This window comes from Embiotoca jacksoni, unplaced genomic scaffold (genome assembly GCF_022577435.1).
Source record: "Embiotoca jacksoni isolate LCO1_2020_lvr unplaced genomic scaffold, fEmbJac1.0.p SCAF_4, whole genome shotgun sequence".
Classification (NCBI taxonomy): Eukaryota; Metazoa; Chordata; class Actinopteri; family Embiotocidae; genus Embiotoca; species Embiotoca jacksoni.
Genome location: NW_027185392.1, coordinates 1,846,146 through 1,863,332, shown reverse-complemented (window position 1 = coordinate 1,863,332; position 17,187 = coordinate 1,846,146). Strand labels below are relative to the sequence as shown.

The 17,187-nt window shown below is 44.9% G+C and overlaps 1 protein-coding gene across 1 annotated transcript in view; it reads left to right on the top strand.

The window, feature by feature from the left end:
- Positions 1-15,529, top strand: part of LOC138209296 (glycine receptor subunit alpha-3-like) — a 50,356-nt gene extending 34,827 nt beyond the window's left edge. Inside the window, 6 exon segments of the mRNA XM_069167765.1 lie at positions 144-281; positions 1,963-2,177; positions 5,454-5,603; positions 6,967-7,095; positions 9,458-9,757; positions 9,759-15,529. Of these exon segments, the coding sequence (XP_069023866.1) occupies positions 144-281; positions 1,963-2,177; positions 5,454-5,603; positions 6,967-7,095; positions 9,458-9,757; positions 9,759-9,782 (956 nt within the window). The 3' untranslated portion in view covers positions 9,783-15,529.
- Positions 15,530-17,187: the final 1,658 nt, after the last annotated feature.

Here is a 17,187-nt window from a genome sequence, read left to right as displayed (position 1 = left end):
CCTCAGACGGCGACGCAAATCCCTCACTGCGCTGTCAAGAGCATCACTTCGGTTACTTCCGCTCCGTGACTCGATGTTTCATTAATCGTAGATGATTTTAGTTTTTAACGGCTATGTGTGTTTATGTGTTTACTTTTTTCCAGTCGGTTACACCATGAACGACCTGATCTTCGAGTGGCAGGAGAACGGACCGGTTCAAGTGGCCGAGGGCCTCACGCTCCCACAGTTCCTCCTCAAAGACGAGTCCGACCTCCAATACTGCACCAAGCACTACAACACAGGTAACGCGCACACGCACATACACACGCACACGCACACACACACACGCACGCACGCTGCCGTAAGCATCAGGACGCAGGTAACATGCACACGGGGTGAAACGGCTGCCGCGTCTCATCCGTCACGTTTGTGCTGCCGGGGAATCGAGTCGAGACCAAAGCTCCGCGGCAGAAACAAAGGGACTGACATGCGGGATGATTCGGTGTTTTCACGAAACAGGATCTGACCATTGGCAGCACACGAATACGGACGTGGCCTCTGTGACCCGGGGCGGCGTGCGGGGGCGGGGACACAGAATTATTCAGGAGGAGGAGGACGAGGAGGAATAGAGATATTTTGAGCCGCATACTGAGCACAATGCAGCTGGGAATGTATATGAAAGTGGACGTAGCTTCCAGGTCTGAAAAATGTGGCTAATGAGGAAGTGACTTGAAGTTAAAGTTAAAGGCTCAAAAAAAAAAAAAAAAAAAAAACTCTGTCTCCAATAGAATCTCATTGAAAAAGCATCAAGTTCTCTCTTGAAATACAAAGTCAGTAAATGTTTTCCACAAGTCATCACGGAGTCTTAAGATAAATTCCCTCCTTCTGATCAGTGTCCTGGTGGTTCTTCTGGAAATAATTCATCATTCATTACATAGCAGGACTCAAACACGGATATGTTTGGGGACGGGGCTGCTTGATTAAAAGGTCCGTGATGCGGTCAGGTTTTTGCTGAGTGGGCGGGGCATGGTGTCCTTAGATTCCCAATCAGATAGAGTCAGATCCACCGCTTGCTCCTCCTCAGCTCGTCCAAATTTCGGTTTCAAATTTGAAAACTTGAAGGTCCATAAAGAAAACAAGACGAGATAAAACCAGTGAAGTTCATCGTTCAGTTTAAATTTTAAATATGTAGGCTCGTACACAGTGCAGCTCTTTATGATTTTGGTAGCGGAATCTTTACTACGACTTTGATACTAGTTCCTTTATGAGACAGAAAATTATACATTACAGTACAAATCTTTAGTTTCTATGCAGTTTAGAGGGGGAGAGTGTAACTCTCAGGTTGGTTTTTTTTTTGTATCTACAATTAACAGATGTCTCTTAAACGCCTCACATGGAAGCCATCACGAGACGCCACAATTTACTGATGTTCCCTTAACGCCTCACATGCTATCAGTCGATGACAGATAACCTGCCACCCGGGTAGAGACTACGTACGTGAGACGTTGTGGTTCTCTGACGCTGATGAGGTTTACTCTCGTTTGTGTGGATGAAATCTTGATATCCAAATTTAGCCCTGAATCACAAAAACATTTTTGATATTCGATAATATCCGAGTAATTTGGTCCAAAGAGGCCCAGATGGGAGTCTAAAAAGCCGCTCCTGTGGCGAGGCAGCGAAGCCCTGAGCCTCGCCTGTCAGGTTCGGAGCTAAACGCAGTAGTTGATTTGGAGAACGACTGACAAGACTCTCATCCGTCACACGGAGCACCGTCAGGGAGTCGTGTGATCGTTTCATTCTGCAGCGTTTTCCTCAAACACCTTTTTTTTTTTTTTTTAATGAATCATAAATAAAAGAAGCAGATTCAAACTGGCCGTGCGTGTTTCCCGCCCCGAGTACCGTCTGCAGGTTGACAGCTGATTGTCGCGCTATAGAAATAAATCCAAGTTCTAAATATTAATCGCGACTTCTGCTTTGCTGCAGGGAAATTCACCTGTATCGAGGTGCGGTTCCACCTGGAGCGTCAGATGGGCTACTACCTGATCCAGATGTACATCCCCTCTCTGCTCATCGTCATCCTGTCCTGGGTCTCTTTCTGGATCAACATGGATGCCGCCCCGGCCAGAGTGGCGCTGGGCATCACCACCGTCCTCACCATGACGACGCAGAGCTCGGGCTCCAGGACATCACTGCCTAAGGTCTGCCTGTCTGTCTGCGTGCCGCCGTGAGGTTTGAATGGCTGTCTCGTCTGGATTCCCTTCGAGCGTTTCACGTTACACGACGCGTCTCGCCAAGCGCGACCGGAAACCGCAGACGAGCCAGCACAGATCCGCTGTGATCGGGGTGGCAGCGGTAACGTGGTGTTAAAATACAGAATAGAGAACATCTCCATCATCGCATAATTTTACACAAATTCAAGCAATCGCTGCAATATTTGCAGCAGCTTGTAATTTATTTTTCAAATTCACACAATTTTATTGTAAAACAAAACTCCCTTAAAACTATGCAAATTAAATCCGCTGCAAAATCAAACACTTTTGATCACAATAACTACAAAAAAAAAAACCCTCTTAAAATTATTTTTACACTTCAAATTTAAAAACTCAAGTTTGTTCAACAACAACAACAACAACAAAAAAAAAGGAACAACTTTTCCTTCCTGTAAGAGTCACCTCTGACTAACAATAACATGTCACCGTGAACCAGGAGATTTTTTTTGGAATGTCTTTCACTGCTGCAACTTCGGTTGTGAAACTTCAGGAACAAAATAAAAGTAGCTCCCGGAGCAGAGAGAAAGATAATGAAGTTAAAATACTACACTGAAACATAAAGGCTGTTCTTGCATTTGTTTTTAATCACTATTTATGACACTAGAAGTGGCGTCAGCTATAATTTCCATATCGATCTAAGCTCCTCAGAAACGCCATTATTTGGCTTTTAGACACAGAAAACATCAGCTTCGACAAACGGACAGGAAGTCAGATAGGAGCACAGAGAGTCCCGACGAGGACCATCTCAACAACTCAAACACAAACTGGACTAACTTTTACTGCAAGCGACAAGAATAAGCACAATTAAACCAGACAAAGAAGAAAACATTTAACTGTGTTCACCTACAAGAAGTCCCAAAAATGGAGGAAGAAGTGAACAGAATCCGGCTGACGGACCGTTTTGAGGCGCTGACGGTGGGAATGAAGACGGAACAAAAGGGGCCCGTTGGGATCCACAGATGAAGGACGACACGGAGGCAGCAGATACTACATCCACCCAGGTCTTAGGCAGTTTACACCCGGTGCATTCAATTAAACCGCAAAAAACACGCACAAGCGTGACGAGAAGCTGTCCGTGGTGCTGAACTCGTTAATCCGCCCGTCAACCAATCACAATCGACCAGGAAGTGGAGCGCCCGGGTAGTCGGGAGTCTTCAGGAATGTTCAAACTGTACGGAGAGCGGAAAAACAAAAAGCCGGTTGCGACACTGTTAAATCTATATTATTATATATCCTGGAGTTTTAGCCAACGGTGTTCCCATCATGCTTTGGGTCGTGTAAACAGGAAGTGTAACGTCGCTACGGGGGCTGTTTGTGTTTTGGTTTGTGGAGTTGTTGTCATTGCGGTGAATCTACGCCATGAGATGTCACGTCAAGCCGCAGCAGCTTGGAGCTGTTCCTGTTTCTACGGTAACCTTGGATGTACAAACAGATTGTTTAGTAGGTCAAACTCTCAGGCCTGTACCGCAGCTCACACAGTTGCACATGCAGTATAATATACTGTACATACACAGACACACTAATGAAGATGCTTCTGTTTTGCATCATTCTGAGTTCAACACAGAGAGATTTAATCCAGACGATAATCTCAGTTTAATGATTTGAGAAGTTGAAGAACGTCCCTGACTGTCGAAGTCTCTCCGTATCTGTGGACTCCAGCAGTCTGCATCACACCTGATAACCCGACACAAGGTGACCATGTTGTGTCTTCCTCAGTCTTCATCATTAGTGATCAGTGGGGTTGAGGTCAGGTGACCGTGACACTCAAAGTCCTCGTTCTTTGGTCTTCAGGGCTTTGAGGTGTGTTCGGGCTTGTTATCCTGCCGCAGGATTGAATCCTGCTCCACACAGAACAGACAGGAGGGTGGAGCCGGTCTCTAAAAGACATAGCAGGTCTCTGAAGGACGGAGCAGGTCTCTAAAAGACATAGCAGGTCTCTGAAGGACGGAGCAGGTCTCTAAAAGACATAGCAGGTCTCTGAAGGACGGAGCAGGTCTCTAAAAGACATAGCAGGTCTCTGAAGGATGGAGCAGGTCTCTGAAGGACAGAGCAGGTCTCTAAAAGACATAGCAGGTCTCTGAAGGACAGAGCTGGTCTCTGAAGGACAGAGCAGGTCTCTGAGGGACAGAGCTTTGATCGGCCTTATAAGGAGACTGACAATTAAACCTTTTAGATCTGAAATCAGCTGATTGACCGGCGCAATCTTCTTAGAGTTACACTTCAAGGCACTGCAATGTCTTTTTATGTAAATTTACGTGAGACTCAGCGGAGGCCGAGCGGGTCCCTCTCCCTCTGATGGAAAAGATGGAGTCTCTACCTGTCCAGACGACGGCAACGATGAGTCCTTTTAATTCAGGTTCTGAGAAGCCCCCAACACTGACGGATTGAATTCATATTTTTTTGTTGAAAATTCATATTTTTTTGTTGTGTGTGTGCGAGATTTGATTTATTTCCTCCTCTGAGATCTGAAATGGTGTTTTTTTTGTCTTTATTTTTTCTCCTCCATTATATTTGCATTTGTTTTGCATGGGTAAACACAACTATATGTTGATTACACACATCATCCATCTGCTGGAGCGTGAATGAAGAAGAGCCCCTTAGTCCTGTTCTGGTATCTTGTATGCATGAGAAAAATTCTGACATGGAGCACGAAGTTACGTAACCCTTATTAGCACACTCGTCTCTCCCTCACATGCTGTACACACACACACACACACACACACACACACACACACACACACACCTCGACAACTTGAACGTGTGTGTGTGTGTGTATGTGTTTGGAAGTTAGGAGGTTTCTCATGTTTCCACTGCTTAACAGAGCTTTGCACTCCAGTATGTTACATGTGTCTGAATGAGTCACGGCTTCACGGAGGAACAGGATAACATCTTCCTGATACCACGGGCGCCACCGGGGTGTGTGTGTGTGTGTGTGTGTGTGTGTGTGTGTGTGTGTGTGTGTGTGTGTGTGTGTGTGGAGGGCGGCAGCTGCAAATAAAGTCGGTAATTATTGCAGGAAAATATGAACGCAGTCTCTGCGATGTCACCTCAAATCTTAATGGAAAAAGGACTGAATAGCTTCGAGGAAGAACAGAGAGCCGGCCGGCTGAGACGCGTAACAGATTTACAAATCGGACGTCAGATCCACACCTGACTGAGTGTGTGTGTGTGTGTGTGTGTGTGTGTGTGTGTGTGTGTTTGCAGGTGTCTTATGTCAAGGCCATAGACATCTGGATGGCGGTGTGTCTCCTCTTCGTCTTCTCCGCGCTGCTGGAGTACGCCGCCGTCAACTTCGTGTCGAGGCAACACAAAGAGCTGCTGCGCTTCAGACGGCATCACAAGACCAAGAGCAAGGTACGTGAAAAATAAATAAATAAATAAAATCCTCCAGTCAGAGACCAGGAACACACAACGGGACACGTAAACTACACATCTACACACAGTATCACACAGGAACTTGCAGTCTCCTCTCCTCTTGAGAAAAGTATTCTTCTCTCAACTTTGGGTTGAGGCTGCCACCTGGTGGTGACATGTCGTTACTGCAGCGCGAGACTCAAATATCCTGAGATGATAATGAGGATACTAATGTTGACAGTAGGTGTAGAGAACCTGTGCATGTCGTCTCACAGTGTCAGTGCATGACTCAGCATGGCTGCAACTGCATCTGTGTGCTCTCATCAGTTCACAGCCACCGACATCCAAACAGAGGATGTGCCTGTTGTCAGTGCATGATCAGGATCAGCGTGGGCTATAAAACATCCACTCAGCATTCAGTCAACTCAAGCACACACGCACTCGCGCACCACGCACACACGTGCAGAAACAGGAAGCTGTTTGTCAGTCTGTCCTGCAGCCACACAAACTTGTGATCTTGTCCTCAGCTGCTGTCCGTGGTGCTAAACTCATTAATAAGCGCTTATCTAACAGCCTGAACTCTCCACCTATCAAACATCCAAAACAGCTTCAGACAGGCGACGCTGATCGCTGACTTCATGTCCAATAATGGCTGAACAGATTCAGAGAAAACGCAATGAGCATTTCCCAGAATCCCTTCTTCCTTTGGAACATTTGAGAATAAAACGACCAAATCTAATTGGCTTGATTCATGCAGGGATACTATTTATTTTTTACAAAACATGATGTTTTAGCTCATCTTTGGAACATTTTCCATATAAAAATACACAAAAAGCTCATTCAAGGTCAGTTTAAAAACTATTATATCAATCATTACAGAGAAATGGACAAACAGTAGTTATTGAAAGAAACAAGTGCCTCCAGGAAGGAAAGGAAAATCAGATAAGTAGCAACTGAGAAGAGAGGATTTCTATTTACGGGCTCATTCTGTTTTATTTCCTTGTGCTGTGCCTCTGTGGGTCAGGCTGACATTAACTCTCCACCTCCGCTGTAGCGATTCGGGGAAACGAGAGGGAAAACTCCTCGTCCCGAAATAAAGCAGAATGAACCTTCAGCAGCTTCACAGTTTAAATTCTGAAATGTCTTGTTTTCTTGTTAACATTATTTCTTAGCGATTCTATGAAGTGTTGTTAAACTCAGACCCTCACAAGACGACACGTGACCCGACACCTTGAACACACCTGTGTCGTGTTGACTGAATGGCCAGGTAGCCCCGCCCTGTTATTTTAGGGGAAGCTGTTTTTTGTGTCCTTTTTGGTTTCTGTGTGTTGACCACTGGTGTGTGCATGCTGTCGGCCGGTAGAACAGTGGAGGTGCAGTTGATCCAGAGGAGCTAGCCGATTCCCTCCGTCGTGTTAACACTGACAACGGCCTCAAACCATCAGACCCTGTGTACGGATCAATGGCCAACATCTACACCGCCAACCACAGGGTAATGCACCACTGCATGTGTGTCTGTGTGTGTGCGTTTCACCTGCATGACCTAACCAGTCCATTACAGCATGTCCTCCTCCATCAGTTTATATTTTATAAAGACAATCGCAGATGGTTGAAATGATAATTAACACAAAAATTATTGTCTAAACTATAACAACAATAATAATGATGATATTTATACAGCAGTTATCAAGCTACAACAACAGGAGACACCACGAAGGACTGATCAATAAATAATTTTGGTTTGGAGACTCTCATCCCCAGAAAGGTTATTATGATACAGGATTTATATTTTTTTTTTTTTAAACTTCTCCTGGAGGCCTGAAAGGGTCCCGAATGATTTTTCAGTATTTTTAATGAATAAGAAACAGCTCACTGTGGCTGTCGGCTAAAGAAGTGAATTTAACTAAAATGATATGAAAATCAAACCTGCAGATTGTTGGAAATAAAGCAGAAACCTTGTGAGCTCAGTGGAGGACTCAGCAGATGGAGCTCTGCATGTCAAGGGACCGCAGGGACCTTCTTTTGGAGGGCGATGAGAGGCCCATCAGGAGACTTTGTTTAACTTCGGCTGTGCCAGCAACTCGCTCCCGTTTCGGAGGCCAACGAGGCACAAAGGCACGGAGGCCATCCGAGTACACGCGAGTCTGGTCTGCCTCGTCCCCTGACGGTTATTTCTTATTTTCTTTTTCAGCTCTGCAGCTGCTCCCGTTACAACAGACACAGTGTTGACTTCTTCAGTCACATGAGCATGTCTTTTCTGTATTTTCTGTCATATACGCGGGTGGATTAAGAAGTTCAGAGGGTGCTCCTGAACGCAGCACGGTGATGCACACGGAGCAGGAGGAAGCATCCACCTTCATGAGGAAGCATTCCGAGTGTCGTCTCTTGATCAACATCAGCACCTGAGTTTCACACGTTTTTGTGACCGCTGGTAGGAGAACATTTGTGATTTCACCGTGGAAACTGGAGCAGAGAAACATCAGATTTTGATTGAAACTCTGGAAATGGTCAACAGAGACCCTTGAAATGCTTCAGAAAGTGTACGGCGATGAAGCGATGAGCCGCCGAGATGTTCTGATGACGTTCACATTTCAAGAGGGGCGGAGCTTCACTTCAAGACCGAAGAAGGCTTGTCAGGTCAGGAGACACCAGCTGGGTTTTCTTTGACATTGGCGGTGGTTGTGTCACCGTGAATTCGTCCCCCAGAGTCAGACTGTCAACACTGAGTTCTACTGGGACCTTCTGAGTCGTCTGTTCTGGTTTGAACTTCTTTTCTGCTTTGTAGTCTTCAGGTCAGTCTGGATTTTGTGCTTCCTGGTTGATTTTGAAATGACACCTCTTGTGTCTGTCTTTCTTTCACTTCCTGTCCTTTCTATGATTGTTGGCCCTGACTAGTTTCATCTGTCCATCGTTGTCCTTCCCTCCCTGCTGTATTTAGTCTGTATGCTCTTCTTCCCTCTTTAACCTGTCTGTTGCTGTGTCTTTTGAAACCCAGAGAACACAAACCACCTGAACTGTGTCGCCATGGCAACACGGCCGTTCATAGAGACACTCGCCCGTTTTCAACGCACTGTGACCGGGCGTGTTGAAGATTCTTGTTCTCCAAAAATTTGACCCAAAATCACCTTCAAGGGACAAGATCACAAACCGATATTGGATGTCTGTGATCTTCAGGCCCTCGGGCGGCACTGCTTTACAAACAGCCATGATTCTGTGGTGGAAATTACTGCACGGGCTCAGGAACACTTGGTTGTAAGCAGGCGTCTTGAAGATTTTTTTTTTTCCCCAAAAGTTTGACCCAAAATCTGATGTTTCTTTAAATCACAAATGTTCTCCTACCAGCGGTCACAAAAACGTGCAGAACTCAGGTACTGATGTTGATCAAGAGACGACACTTGGAATACTTCCTCATGAAGGTTGTTGCTTCCTCCTGCTCCGTGTGCATCACTGTGCTGCGTTCAACAGGAACACTCTCTGAACTTTAAGCTTGACGCTCCTATATAAAGTTACAGTGCCAGGTTTTCATATTAAACACAATCAAAATTTCAGAATAGGAGGCAAACGTTTATAAAAGTTATCCCTTTGAAAAAAAAAGTTCCTTCTGGGTCCTCCAAACCATCAAGAGGAGTAGGCGGAGAGTCACTGACGGGCTGCATAAAGAGCCAGAATGAGAATCATGCAAAGCTGAGTCCGAAATATTAAAACTGAAAATGAGTGTTTTTAAGACCGTCTTCTGGAAAACATTTATTTAGACTCCTTAGTTTCTTGTCCACACTTTAATTAAAGAAGAGAATAATAAATGATCTGATCTAAGACCAGCCCCCACCCCCTCACCCTCCCTGTCTCTCCAACAGGAAGGGGAAGCACACGAGAGCAGGCCGACCTCCACAGTCGCCGTGACCTCCACTCCCAGCAACAGCAAGGACTCGAAGGCCAGCGGCAACAATGCTGTCGCTGTGCCGAACAACCCGGGAGCCCCAGCGAACGCGACCAAGAATCCACCCGGAGCGCCCAGAGGCGGCAAAACCACAGAGGAGATGAGGAAATTGTTCATCGACCGAGCCAAAAAGATTGACACCGTGTCGAGGGCCGGCTTCCCTCTGGCATTTCTCTTCTTCAACATATTCTACTGGGTCCTTTACAAGATACTTCGTGCATGAAGACGTGCACAAGCGGTAGACGAACAGAGCACGGGTCGTTTATGTACTGCTTCTCGTACGAGGACACTTCATTAACTACCTTCATTTCCATGTTCCCTCACCCTGACCCGGAGGACCAGTTAGGACCACCTTAATGTCCTGAGACCTACATCTCTATTAGAAATGTGGAGAGTCAATTATCTACACGTACAGACCAGTAAGATAAAAAGCATTTAGCGGAGGGCATAAACACGAAACTGTGAACTAACCAAAAATAATAGTCTGCCATAATAAGGGTTTGAAAAAGAATCACAGATTCGGTCCTACCCCAAGAAAATGTTGTTTTTCCATTAAAAAAATGTGAATATTCACTATATTTTTTTCAACATTATTATTACCATATCTGTGTAAATCTTTTGCAAAATTTGGAAAAACTAGTGATGGTAAAAAAAAAAAAAAAACATTAACACAACATTTGCTAAAGAAGAAAACTGTGGGATAAATACACCCCTTCGATCTGGCAAAAGGTATTCACTTCATTTTCGGCTTTGGTGGTGACCAAAACGAAAATCTTAAAACAGGCAGGAAACCCCTGCCGATAATAAGTTGTAATTATAACCACAAAGTATTTAAGAAAATTCAGAGTAAACAATCTTCACCTGCCACTTTAGTAACACCAGAAGGTAGCGGTCCTCAAAAAACGTGACCCACAATGTGATCCCTGAGGCAGCACCGCTTTTAAAACAGCCATGATTCTGTGGAAATTACTGCATGGGCTCAGGAACACTTGAAGACTTTCTGTTCCCCAAAGATTCGACCCAAAATTGTACGTTTTTCTGCGCCAGTTTCAGTAAAGTGAAAGTTCTCACCCGGCGCCTGGTGGTAGCACTTTACTTACACCAGAAGGTGGCGGTAATGCACCTCGAAGCCAGGAGCCCGTTACTACCGGGCGCCGTGAGAATAGATGCTAGGGTGCAAACAGGCAGCGACTGACACATCTCTGTGTGGAGCTCAGGCGGGTAAAGATCGCAGATCATCGGTCGACAAACAACAGGTGATCCCCTAAGTTCAGTCATTTCTTTAGTGAAGCGGATGTCGTGTTTATTTTCGCTGACTGACACCTTCAGGCGTCATTAGAAAGCCGTCATCGTCATCAGACCAGATCTACGCTCTATTTAAAACTGTGGTGCTGCCAATCGAACCGTGAAAGGTGGTTTGATTGCGAGCCCGTGACACAGAAACAGAAAAACATGCCGCGGATGATCAGTCACCTGAAAACAGCGGCAGAAATACACACAGTGTTGGCAGCTGACAAAAAAGGAGCAGTAGGGAGGTGCTACTTTCATCTTACGGAGACATGTAGTCAGGAGTTATGCTGCCCTGCATGGACAGATTGATAGAAAAGTGATACTGACCAGAGGTAGTGTTTACTGTCCCTTTAAGAACAACAGCTGGTTGTTCAGGGTTGTTTTGTGTATTTTTTTTTTTGTCACATCTTCAGGTCTTTGGGATATTAACTTTAGTGCCGTGTCCTCTCTTCCACCAATTGTAACTGTACCATGCCCCCCCCCCCCCCCCACCACCACCCCACCTCCCTCCATCCTGAGAGTTTTTTTTGTTTTTTTCCCAAGACGTCCAACACTGTGACCAGCCTGGGAATAAAAGATCATCCGTTTACAGACAGGGAGCACCAGCCGCGCTGCAGACCGGTGCTCTGACGGACCTGTGCAGAGCAGCGTCGGACCGTAACACACAGGACCGTGGGATATTCAACACACACAAACTCACACTCGCACAGTTTCGCCTTCTCGTGTCTTACAGCTCAGCTGCCAATGGTGTGTTCCTCTCCTCTTTCAGCCCCACCTCGAAACTCTATCATCGCACCCACCCACGGACACAGCTGTCGGTAGCAAACGTTGCACCATTCGCGACCGTTTCTATCAAACTGTAAAAGGCCCACGGCGCCCGCTGCACAGCAACACATCCCCCGTTTACGCTGTGACTAATGCCACAACTCCTCCGGTACTTTCCGCTGCGCCCTGCTCCTCATTCATGCCACCGGGACGGATGTAAAACACACAACCAATCCTCGAACGTCACCGAACATCCTCTGGTCGTTTCTGTTTCTCCGAGCCGCCTCATCTCTTAATTTGCAAAAGAAAAGAACACGATTCTGTTCCACACTCAGGTTCGAGCTCCGCGTGCGCGCTCGTTGCATCAGTTTCTTTGAGTGTGACAGGTGTGTGTGGAAAGAGAGCCCCTCTACATTGAAAACAGATATAGGTCTGTAGTGGAAATCACTGCACGGGCTCAGGAACACTTCCAAAAAATATTGTCTGCATCCACAAATGCAGGTTAAAGCTCTACTAATCAAAGAAGAAACCGTAGATATAGGAGCTACGTGGGCTGATATTTTAACGCTGAGTCAGTCTGAAGTGTTGAAGTATCGCTTCAATAAAACACAGATTCCTCCTCTGTGTAAATTCAGCTCAGATCTGACAGGAAACAGGTACGCTGTATTTTCTTATCGGACAAATTCTGGTTGGTTTCTGGAGTTTTGACCTCGGAAACAGCTGTAACATCTGCAGACGCTGCAACAGTCAGTGTTTGTGCTTCGAAACAGGAGTGATGTGCTGCAGTATTACATCACATGCTCTTCACACTGACACGGCCACAAGCAGGGTTACCGCCCAAAGTCAAATGTCAAACTCTGACTTTTACTGATAAAAAAAAAAATCCAATTCATTGACCTATATTTAAGAAAAACAGTCTCCTTTGTGCTGATTAGACAAAATCCAGCCTCGTTCACAGGTTTTCATGACACAACTTTTTAACTGCTTCAACAACAAACTGATGAAAATATTTCTTCTTAAATTGGACCAGAATGAGTGAATGTCCAAAAGCTTCTCCTCCACTGGGCTGCAGCAGAGCAGCCATGGGGGCAGCATGCTTCTTACTGTTGGCATGGTAACGAGGGGCTCCCTCTCCCACATTTGAATACATCGGTAGTAGTTTTACAAACTTTACATCTGGCTTTTCCTGCATGTTTGCCTTTGTTGGCAGCAACAGAAAAAGCAACATGTTGACTGAAGTGATTGTTGACGAGGAGGAAGGAAATAAATCCACTCAGGAAACGAGTTCAATAACACCAGATAGAAAAATACTACAGGGAGAATATTAGTCTGAAAAAATGGAAACTAAAATGGTTTTGGACAGTTTTTTGACTGATTTCGACTGGCTTCAGGCTAGTCCGAAACTGGTTTTTAGACTTGTTTTGACTGATTGTAGGCTGGTTTTAGGATTTGTTTTGGACTGGGGTTGGACTGGATTTTAGACTTGTTTTGACTGGTTTTAGGATTTGTTTTAGACTACAATTCAAACTAAACTTCCTGATGTTCCGGGACTCTGCCCAAAAAAAAAATATTCAATCCCCTGACTTTAATGTCTGGGAGAGATTTTTTTTTTTTTTTTTTTTTAATAATTCCAGGATATTCCAGGACCAGTGGGAACCCTGCATGAAGGCTTCATACCACTGACTGATCAGTCAGAGATCTACAATACTGCGAGGATGTGAAGTTTACAGAACTTGTGAGTTTACAATATGTAAAAGAAGCAGAGCTGTGTGATCGTTTGGACTTCCTGCTGTGACGGAAGAACGCACACAGTCTGCTGCACGCACTCGCATACCGTCATGTAGAACGGGGTCGAACAAAAACGCACCTCCAGTTAACCGATCAGTGATTCAGACGAATCGTTATGGAGCCGCTCGAGACTGTGACGCAGTCGCTGCCGTCCCTCTCTGGAGGATCATACGTGGAGCTTTGCATGTTTTACCTCCTTTACTGTGTTTGTCCTTCCGTCCAGGAAGTCATCGTGCAGAGACGCCGTTCACTGTGATGAGCTGTCCTTCCACGCAGCATCGCCTCACCGATTTTTTTTTTTTTATAGTTTTTATAGAGCGCTGTAAACAGAACGGGAGCGGTCCTGTCGGAGAATCAACTTTCCCATTGGAAGATTGCAAGAATCTGTTTCCTGGAAGGATGTTCACTTCGCTTGTTAACACGATTATTTACGCCACAGTTTCCCCCCCCACAAGAAATATTTGCATGATTCTGTTTTCATTTGCCGTGCCCTTTCTGTTGTCCGCTGACGATTCTAAAATAATCTGCATCTCAACGTCTCAACTTGTGTCCAAACTCGACGCTACACGCTAATAGTATACATACAGCATGTATACTTTATTTTGTTCAGTAAAAGTACAGGAAATACGGCTCATCTGAAATGTTTCATCAGCCTCAAATGTTTCATCCTTCATGTTTTGTGTTCATGTACGCTCACCATATTTAATAATAGGACTTCAACGTGTAATCAGATAAACCTCTCTGCACTTCACAGAGTTTTTAAATCTGCTGTCTGGTGAGACATTCCCGGGCTGGAGGGATGAATGCGTACTGAGCGCACTCTGTAGGCAGAGCCGGCTAACTTCCTCTTCAGCCCAATGCTAAACGCCACACTTTCTAAATGTTATCAGACAGTGAAACGAGTCATTTCACGCTCAGAACAATCTATGTCGTAACCATGACAACAGGGTTGTTGTAATCACTCTCTCTGACAGCAGGGGGCGACAGAGGTTCAGCACTAGCCAGTCTGGTAACTCGGCTGGTATTACGGCCACTCTGAGGGGCGGACCAATCAGAGACGAGTGACAGTGGTTAACCGCGCTTGTGCCGCCCCTTTTTCCCAGTGATTGGACGGCTGGTGATATTGACGAGCACAGCGTTTTCAACTCTAGTCACAAAAATTTAAAAAAAAAAAAAGAATTTTTAGCATGTCGTCAAGCTGCTTCATGAAAACAATTTAATAAATACGCTGTACTCAGGAAAAATCTCTTTGGTGGACACGGTAGGTAGTTGCAGAAGTGGCAGAGTGTCAGACAGTTTTGACGCATGATGATTGGTTAATAGGTCTAGGTCTGGTTCACAGCAGGCTAGTGTACTGACACTGTAGGTTTAAGTGAATCAGAATGAGTTCCCTGCTCACGGAGACAATGTTATTCTCAATGTACATTTCTGTTGTCGATCCATTTTTAAAACTTTTAAAATTTAAGATTCGTATCAGTCATGAACCTGAGCATTCGGTCCTGTGTGTTCTTTTTGCATCCGTTGGGAGGAAACGGATGACGAACACTTTTCTATGCCTTCTTTTGCTGTTTTCACAAAGACGGTGACATTACGTGACGATAGGCTACAGCTTCAGCTCCCTCACCAGGTTTCCACTGCAGTTCTCCCCCAATAAATAGATACTTACTGTATGTTTAAAAAAAAAAAAAGTTCATGGTTTCACAGATTTATCAAACATGAGTTCTCAAACTGTTATGTTTGTATTTATACTTGCTTTGTGGTTCAACTGTGTTGGAAGTGTGTTGATTTGTGGAGAATAAGTTCTGTGGAAATCACAAGTCCTAGTTCACAACGCTGTAAAAACGACATTGAACCCATCCCAGCGGGACTCAATCAGTGGGAGCTTTTATTTCATCCTCGCACCAGGTTGCAAGTTCTCCCTCAGAGTTACATATCTGAAACACAACACAACAACTACAGGAGCTTTTATACTGTCCGCTGAACTCTGCCATCATCATCATCATCATCATCTAAGGTTTAAAAGGTGACGCAGACCCCCTCGTGCATTACAGCTAACAGCACACGTGTTTTTTGTAAAATAAGATGTGCATATTTTACATTGTTCTGATGAAACTCTCTTGAATTTAAATAAACTTGGTAGACACTTCTTAACGTTGAACGTCTGTCCTTTCTCGTGTCTCGGTGAGATAACACACTGCCCGGCAGGGTGCTGGGGAAATACACTTCCTGAGCTCACACCAACCACAAACAGAGACTTGAGAACACACTGAAACAGGTGGAAAACGCTATGAGACCGACTTTGACTTCGACTTTGTTGACAGCCCAAACAGCTGCAGGCTTCAGAGAAATCACATGGACACTGACAGCCAGCGAGTCATCTCTCATAAATGAAATCTTTTTACAGACAGGCAGGACGTGAGCACAACATCTCATCCCGAACAAATCAATTTAACAAACCAAATCACCATTCAAAGACGCCAAAAGTTAAAAAGTGTTCTGTCCTTACCTTCATCAGCTGGAGCTTCAAACATGAACCTGTTGTCCTGGCGAATGAGTCCTGCTGCCATCTGATGAGAAACATAATCAGGATCAATCAGGCTGGAAGGCATGTTACAAGTGCCGGTAGGTTAATATTAACTAATCTTGTCAATTATCAAACGTTAGAGTAGATTCATTACATCCACCTGTGAGGAACATGTGGGATAAAAGACATTTTCTCTGAATTATCGTCGTATATTTGACAGTTTGTTTTGTGTTGTAGAATAATCACATATTAAAAGATGTGTGGGATAAATGAGGACATAAACAGACATCCACCTTGGACCAGATTTCCACCAATTACATTTTATTGATACATCTTTTGTTTAATTTTTTTAAATATAGGTGGTCTGGGAACAGACACAACCTCGATGGGATGTTGAAAGTTTTGGGTGAGTGACAGCTCTAAAGAAGCTGCAGAGGAGCGTGTCAGACTGCAACCCTGCATCCTGGCCTCAACCCTGGGATGTCAGGTTTTAGGGGTGTTAAGAGACATGGCCATATTTCTAGAAAGAAGAGCTGCACCATCCTAAGTAGGATGGATGCCGTCTCTCCAGATCAGACCAGGTTTTCCCCAGAAAGTATTCCAATTGTCAATGAAGCCCACATTGTTAGCGGGACCCCACCTCGACAACCAGCAGTGAAGTGAAGCCATACGGCTAAATGTGTCAGTCCCGTCTGTTATTTAAACAGGTTGCAAAAGACAGTTTTGTTGGCGACCCAGTTTGACACATTACAGAAAATGAGTGACTTACTGGTCAGATCAATACTCTGCATTTTAAGAGTTTGACCATTTTAATTTTGATTTGAAACCAGCCAGCACAGACGTGAAGAATCACGAAACGGTGCGTTTCTCTACTTTAAAACTCAGCTGCAAACCGTACGTCGAGCTCGGTGGTTGCACCGCAGGCTGTAAATAAAGATGGACGACAGAACAGCTCCCAAAACTGTCTGGATCGCCCCCTGGAGGCTGGTCGCAGTACAGGTCATAAGCCCCGCCCCCTCCATGTCAGTGGACGGGACATTAAATAAACCAAATCTGGTTTCCGTCATATCAAGTTCTTCTGATCATATCATTGATTCGTTATCTGATGCTATAAAAGGGTGTATGTGGTGATGATTGACAGCTGCTCAGAATAAGCCACCAAGTAGCTGTCAAGAATGCTAGTAAAGTGGCGGAAAAGAACAAGAGAAGGTTCAACAAAGTTATCCGTGAGTCCACGTTGGATGTTGGGGACCGGGTCTTAGTCCGCAATCTCCGTCTCA